Source organism: Aquila chrysaetos, chromosome 21 (genome assembly GCF_900496995.4).
Source record: "Aquila chrysaetos chrysaetos chromosome 21, bAquChr1.4, whole genome shotgun sequence".
In the NCBI taxonomy this organism is placed as follows: domain Eukaryota; kingdom Metazoa; phylum Chordata; class Aves; order Accipitriformes; family Accipitridae; genus Aquila; species Aquila chrysaetos.
In genome coordinates this window covers 20729011-20736593 of record NC_044024.1, presented here as the reverse complement: position 1 = coordinate 20736593, position 7583 = coordinate 20729011, and the positions used below count along the sequence as shown (strand labels likewise).

The 7583-nt window shown below is 42.6% G+C and overlaps 1 protein-coding gene across 4 annotated transcripts in view; it reads right to left on the bottom strand.

Annotated features, from left to right (window-relative positions):
- Positions 1 to 311: 311 nt before the first annotated feature.
- Positions 312 to 7583, bottom strand: part of PAK3 (p21 (RAC1) activated kinase 3) — a 146820-nt gene continuing 139548 nt past the window's right edge. For all 4 annotated transcript variants that reach the window (XM_029996393.2, XM_029996394.2, XM_041118916.1 and 1 more), the window contains 3 exons: positions 7065 to 7261; positions 2139 to 2276; positions 312 to 583 (listed from right to left, as the gene is read on the bottom strand). In XM_029996393.2, the coding sequence (XP_029852253.1) occupies positions 494 to 583; positions 2139 to 2276; positions 7065 to 7261 (425 nt within the window). In that variant the 3' untranslated portion in view covers positions 312 to 493. The remainder of the gene's footprint in view (positions 584 to 2138; positions 2277 to 7064; positions 7262 to 7583) is intronic.

The following is a 7583-nucleotide window of genomic DNA, read 5'->3' as shown; positions in this document are numbered from 1 at the left end:
AGGCAAATACCAGCGAGTGGGCTGTATTCAAAAGGCAGTGCAGTCTGGAGTTTATGAATGAAGGAGACCCTTCTCCAATCCCAAACCATACCAAAAAAACCCCATAAAAGGGACTTTCCGTCTTTAAGAAACAACTGACAATTTAAAAGTGAATGTACAGCTTATTCACAGGGTGAGAAGGAAGGGAATCTTCCAATTGAATTTGCTTTACCTTGGAAATGGTTGAGGCAGCAAAGCATTTTCGGTCATTACCTCTCTGTCTTAAGCCCTGTTTCATCTTAAAAATAAATTAAGGAGCCAGAAAGCAGGAAGAAGACAAATGATAATTTTTTACTCCTTGAGGGACTGGGTTGTTCTCCCTCCTACCACCATGACTGTGACCGTTGGTTTGTTCATCCATCCATCTGTCCTGCAGCACAAGAGTTGAGGTTTTATAGAGTTTTTGTTCTCAGTCCTGCTCTGAGCTGGCATGGGAGAAAGCCGGCTTGAAGCGCTAGCGGCTGCTGTTCTTAATCGCTTCCTTTGCTGCAATGATCAGAGGAGTCAGGCTGGAGAGAGGCTTGGCTAATTTTAAAAATGGATGCTGCCCAAAGGAAAAAAAGAAATGAACCATTACTTTCCAAACTCAGTTACTCACAGGCTCAAGCAGTATTCCTCTGGTTACCAGGAATACGCAGAAATAGGACTGAGGGGACCATGTGCACCTGCATCTTCATGTCCAGTACCTTGCTATCACAGGCAGACATGGCCCATAATCCTATTAATCCATTTATCAAGGTGTCTTCAGCTTGCTGGGATTTTTGCCCTGCCAGCGCTCTGGGAATGCTGCTTGCTGTCCCAGGGCCTTGCTCCTTTCAGGAAACTCGAAATACTTCCTTAGGTTCCTGTTTTCTAAAGACACGGGCTATTGTAGTTGTCAAAAAAGATGAGGAGCATAAGCCATTCCTCAGGGAACTCCAATACCTCTAGGAAATGTTTACCCCAGTAGTATTTAGGCCCATGTGTTGTTCTGAAGGCCACTGAAGTACAGGTTTTCAGTACCAAGCCAAGAACAGGGAGACAAGTGGCAGAGCACTGATGGACACCGCTCTGGGTTGCGGTGACAGCAGTGTCTACCATCCCATCCCCTGCCCCTCCTGTGCTGGCTGGCACCTTCACAGCAGGGACAGCCAAGTGGCACGTGCTGCAACTCCTTAACTGCCACAAAACCTGGCAGTAAACCTGTAGCGTTTCTCATCTACTTGACTGTGCCAGGCCGCAAATGGAGCTGTGACAAGTCCCGCTCAGCTGTCCCTGTTTCAGTGGCAAACACCTCTAAAAGTGGGGCTCAGTGGCAGAAACCTCTAAGAGTGCGGCAGGATGGACAGGGAGCACCCCACAGCCCCTTCTTCCCACAGCCAAATCTCTGACCGCTTGGCTGCGACAGATTTCACTGGGTTCCTCCCTGGTCGTATCTCTGTATACGGTAGTCACCAACACCATTTCAGGCCTCTGTACCTGGTATCATTCCACTTCAGTTATTTTGCCACCATGTAAAACTGAATATACTACCGAAATACGGGGCACAAAAATGATCAGAGGGCTGGAACACCTCTCCTATAAGGACAGGCTGAGAGAGATGGGGTTGTTCAGCCTGGAGAAGAGAAGGCTCCGGGGAGACATTACTGTGGCCTTTCGATACTTAAAAGGGGGCTTATAAGAAAGATGGGGACAGACTTTTTAGTAGGGTCTGTTGCGATAGGACATGGGGTAATGGTTTTAAACTAAAAGAGGGTAGATTTAGACTAGATCTAAGGAAGAAATTTTTTTACAAGGAGGGTGGTGGAACACTGGCACAGGTTGCCCAGAGAGGTGGTGGATGCCCCATCCCTGGAAACATTCAAGGTCAGCTTGGACAGGGCTCTGAGCAACCTGATCTAGTTGAAGCTGTCCCTGCTCATGGCAAGGGGGTTGGACTAGATGACCTTTAAAGGTCCCTTCCAACCCAAACTACTCTATGATTCTACTTATCTTTCATTTGAAAAGCACCAAGACTGGAGACTAATATGAGGGGGTTCCATCTGATGCCTTTGAGTTTAGCTGACGAGAAAACCATTACATAGTACAGCTGTTTCACTTGCAGCCGCTTCGCATTTTACCTGCAGAAGTTCCTTGGCAGACCCTCGCCTGTCCACGTCCATCTCCAGGCAGCAGTTCAGAAAGTCGCGAAACACAGCGGACAGTCGCTCCGGGTTCTGCAGCTCTGGTGTCCCGTTCGTAGCTATCAGATACAGCGCCTAGAGAAAAAGGAAACACGAGACTCCACCTGTTTTCTTCATATCCATAATTGCTCATATAGACCCCTTTTTTTAGGTCCAGTCTCCAGTAGCAGTTTCTTCCCTGGCAGAGGGTTAGAGATGATTTTTCTATACCAACAAAAAACCCCCCTGATGCAGCCACAGCTATTCCAACATCAAAATGATCTTGCCTTGACAGCTGATTTCATTGGCTGACCTAGTTAGTATGAACTACATCAGCAAAAGCACATTTTGCTTCTCCAAGTATTGGCACTAGCTTTACAGGCTATTTTAAAGAGTGAATTTGGTCTATCTATATAATTTCAAAGGATTATTACATAAAATGGATCTCTGCAGTGCTCACTGGTCCCTGAAGTACAGCTTCCGTAAAACAAAGGTAGTCAAGTTTCTTGCTCTATTCTTGATAAAAATGGTAACTGCATGAAAAAAAGTAAATCCATCAGCTTATTCCTTGGGTAAAGAAACAGAAACATTTGGAACCTCATTTTCAACACAGACACGTTAAGTTGCATGCACAAATATATTATGAAGAAAATGCAGTTGGGCAGAGAGGAGCCACCTGCAACTATGTCTTTCAGCAGTCTCCAAATTCCAGATCAGCTTCACTTATGTGGTAAAATATGTGGTCTAATCAGAAAAATGAGTAATTCCATCCCTATAGTAACTGTGTGCTAATTTTGATATGCAAGTAAATACATTAATGATGTCCCCATCCCAGAAATTGCAGGGAAGAAATGGGAGGTTTTGGCAGTTGGGTTATTGAAAGCTCAGGCTTGGTGACATAGAGAAAGTGGCTTGGACTATGAGAGAAATATGTTCACTAAGTATTTCAGCAAAAATGGACAAAAAGCAGAATAGACTATGTTGCCTTTAAACTATAATCTTCATGTTTCAGGCAAGCTTCCCAGTGAGAAGAATTGGGGGTAGTTCATCTCTCAAAACCACTGTTTTAGAAAACTTTGTTGCTTTTTTTTTTTTTAGGAAAGATAACATTAAATCTATTACACTTGTTTCATGTTTTTAGGGTGATCTTCACAGACAGAAGAGCTGGAACAACTTAAAACCCAAAGCCAAGTGTTACCTCAGAACTGGGAGTATTCATCTGTGTTAAGGGTTGAGTCCTCTGTGAATTCCCTTCCATGATGTGCATGAACGTCCAGCTCCTCATCTGAATGCATGGTCATTCTGTGCGCACAGGCCTATCCAAACCCTTCAAAATTCCAGCCTTTCTCCTCCTCAATAGCATCTAGCCTAAGCTAAGCTTAAGTTTCTTAAGCAAAGCCAAGGACGCTCACGTCCATGCAGCTGACGGTGTTCATGCAGCTTAGCAAGTCTTCCTGATATTCCTCAGGCCAAGGAATTGCAATGTAATTTTGCAAAACATAGGGTGAGCATTATCTAATGTGGTTCACTTGTAACCAAGGTCTAACATGCTGAGCTAGAGAGATGAGTTAATTCTGCTTTTGCAAGATGTTATTTAGAAACATAAGACAAACATTTTGAACTATTCAAACTTAAACTTGCACAAATATGTCTAAAATATACAGTAGAAATAATAGAAATAGGCCTAGGAGTCTTCCATAAAAATGTCTGCCGCGATAACAGCTCTGTGCTACTGGCATTTAAATAGACCGTGACCAAACTGACTTTGTTATTATCCTTTTAAATACAGAGGAAGATTTCCAAGCCCGAAAAGGCAAATGAACTATCCTACAGTAAAAACAATAAAAGGAAGTTTCTTTACTTTTCCCACTATATAAATGTCAAAAAATCAGTCTTATCCTGTCCATCTGCAGCTGACCTCAGTCACCAGACACAGTGGTGAGCTGGAGTGCCTGTCCTCACTATGTTTAAGTGAGGGCACTCACTATCCGAGGGATGTTACTTCTCCTAGGATAAAGGAATACAGCACCGATGTCAACCTTGGAAATTTTATTCCAGCTACATTCACCTGACTGTGAAACCAGAGTGCCAGGATAAATGGAGATCTTTTAGTTGCTTGTTTCTTCACAGAACATGAATCATGAGGAAGAGTCATCTTTAGCTAGGTACTGCACCTTTTAAATATTTCTACAACAACAGGAGAAAGGTCTATGGGAAGCTGAAGTACCTTCTTCTCATGTATCTTTTGGTTTCCTATGATACAGCCAGCAAAGAAAAACAAGTACAGTACAAAGGAAGTGAGTGTTTGCAGTAGCTGCAAAGGGGCAATAAGCTCATTAATTTGTTTAACATACCAAGAAACAAGAAAGGATTCGGCATACAATTATAGCTGCAGTCTGTGAAAAAGATATCCTAAAGCTATCCAGGCCACCCAGATACATGACAGAACAATATACAGATGATTTAGAAGCCTGAAACTGTAGAAGATCCACAGCATTTGGAAAATATGCTACAGTTTTGAGGCAAATTGATGCACTGTGGTTAATAAATGAAAAGGCAAACAGAAATGCTTAGCGTTTGGTATGTTTGGGTTTTTTAAATTGAAACTAGGGAGGTCCAACCTGCATTTCAAAGGATATTTATCACACCAATGTTTGTCTCTCAGGCCCTAGGCATATGCCTGATGGAAGGAAATCACAGTGAGAGAAAACAAATACTGTCACAGAAATATCCAGGATGCTCATGCCTGGAAAATGGTTCGTTCCTGTGAGTTCTGCATAGGCTGGAAAGAACCTGAGCAACATGGGATGCGTTTGCTCTGCATGTGGAAAACAACAAATGCATCTACATTAAGACTGCTGTTAACTCTATGATTAATGATCCTTTAATGCCTTTGTAATTTATTTATGCATTTAAATTACTGTCAGTACCTAAAGCTCCTGCATGCCTTCCGTTATTGAAACAATCATTCATAAAAATGAAAGAGCATCCTTTTGTTTGCAGGCTTTGCAGAATTCCCTGAATGTGGTCTAAATGTGACTATTAAACCCAACAACTACTGTGTGCCATCAGCTAAGAAACTTAGCTGTAAAAACAGTTCTTGCTTATGAGCTCTCCTGTTTGGATGCAGCCGAGACCTCTCACTGAAGTCTCTGATTCCACATACACAGCAGATGGATCCTGTCCCTGTTGGGGTTGATTTACCTTAATAAAACTAGCTGATAACCGGGGAACTTCAGGCAGTCCCTCACAAGCTGTTCACTGTTCCTAACTCAGGGGCAACAACCTCTGCAAAAGACTCCTGGAAGCGAATACAGATGGTACCAACTTCAGATGCCTGATGTTAATCTACTGCAATTTTACTCAGACACCTGAAAATGCCTTGTAGCTGTAAGTGTTCAAGTTGATCTTAACTCCAGCAGGAGATGAGGCATGTATGGAGAAAAAGAGCATCTCAAATAATCTGGGTAAGGGCAGGAATGGCTGAGTGTGAATTTGGTCAGAGATAAGAAATCCAGTTATCTTTCTAACAGTTGACCTGAGGCTTCCTGAGGAGCCCTAATCAACATTTGAGGTTAAGGAAGCAGGGAATTTTCAGCATCCAGACCAGTGATGCTAATCCTTTTCATCTGCTTTGGCTGCCTTCTACAAGGCAAATGCATTTTTTGCAAGGGTCTTCCATGAAAGCAAGTGGAATCTAGGGTCCTCTCTTTGCAAGAAACTGGTGATGTGCAGAAGTCTCTGCTGGTAAAACTGGGCTGCAGTGACACAGGCCTGCTGCCACCCTGCCAGCTATGGTGCACTCTGTTTATTCAGCATCAGTCTGAATCCAAAACTGTTTCTTTCTTATCTGTCCTCACGAGGTGGCACAGCGCACACCGCTCCACATGTGTGCACTGGAACCAAAAACCCCAGGGTACGTACCAAACCAAAAGAAGTCTTCCAAGAAAACTTAGGAAACTTTTTTCAAAAAGAGTGGAAGACTGAAATTTGTATAATTGTTGTATTCCTTTCTTAAGAGTAGCATGGCTGGGGGTATTTCCTGACCATGCTATTGTTTCTTCTTTCAGTCAGCAGTACGCAGTCTAGGTGCCAGAGAGAGCACAGCCTTACTGCTATGAGAAAAGCTAAAGGTCACGCTCTATTTTAATTCTAGCCTTAACAAAAACTATGTACATATACACATAGGCCAAAATTAATTTCCTCATAAATTCCTGCATCCTGTGCAGCATTTAACTTTGTTTCAGCTATCAGTCATGAGGTTTTCTCTTGGTATACATTCCTCCACTATTACATGCTCATTTGGTACAAGAACTGGTCATTTCATTTTAAGGAATTAGGATAAACTGAAAATTTCAGAACATTAAAAACACATTTGTTTACTACAAATATCTGTGCTAAAACACACTTTCAGAAATGTATTTGGTAATAAATAATTATGGCATTACTATAACCGGTGACAATTCCTGAAAGGCTCAGGTAAGCAACCAGCACTGATCTGAGTTTGAAAAGACTTCTCTGCCTGCAGATACAGTTGAGATGCTCTTCATAAAAATTCCCCAAGTGGAGAAACTTGCTGCTGAAAAATTCTTGTCATTCAGAGAAACAGCTCAAAGAGAATTCAAAAACCACATGAGAAATTTCAAGCATCGTTGAAGGCAAAAATGGCACATTTCTGAACTGGCTACATGTCACTTCTCTTTTGAGGTTCTCCCATTGCCGTAACCAAAGCCGCAGTATATGCTGATATGCTCCAGTGACATTTTTAGAAGCGGGCCTTGGTGGAACTAGTTCAAGCTGATGTGACTGGGATTTTGTCTCATGGGAGACAAAACATGGGACAGATTAGAAAGACAGTGGTATCTGATTTTATTTGCACCTTACCCTGAGAGGATTTTCATTAAGGTAAGGAGGTTCTCCTTCCACCATTTCTATTGCCATGATCCCAAGTGACCAGATGTCCACTTTGGGGCCGTATGCTTTTCTTGTCACCACTTCTGGTGCCATCCAGTAAGGAGTCCCAACCATTGTGCTCCGTTTACTCTGCTCAGGGGTGATCTGAGCACAGAAGCCAAAATCAGCTGAGGAGTAAAACAAGTATTGTTAAAGCCAGCTTGAATTACGAAACCAAGCAAAAGAAATCCCCACTATATGCCTCAGAATGCATTGTTGAATCTATCTGGAAAAGCAGCCGTGCTCTGTTTACTCAGTACTGTAGCCAAGGAAATATTGAATTGGCCACTTAAAACCCCCCTCAAGTTTCATGCATTGGCTTTTATTCACTTGAAGCTTTAGATTGTAACTCCCTCCCTCTGGAAGGGACATACACAAACACCAAAGCCACTCTTTACACCTTTTTCCTTTCTATACCTCTCTGCACGTTGGAATTGTGCTCTTAGCTTG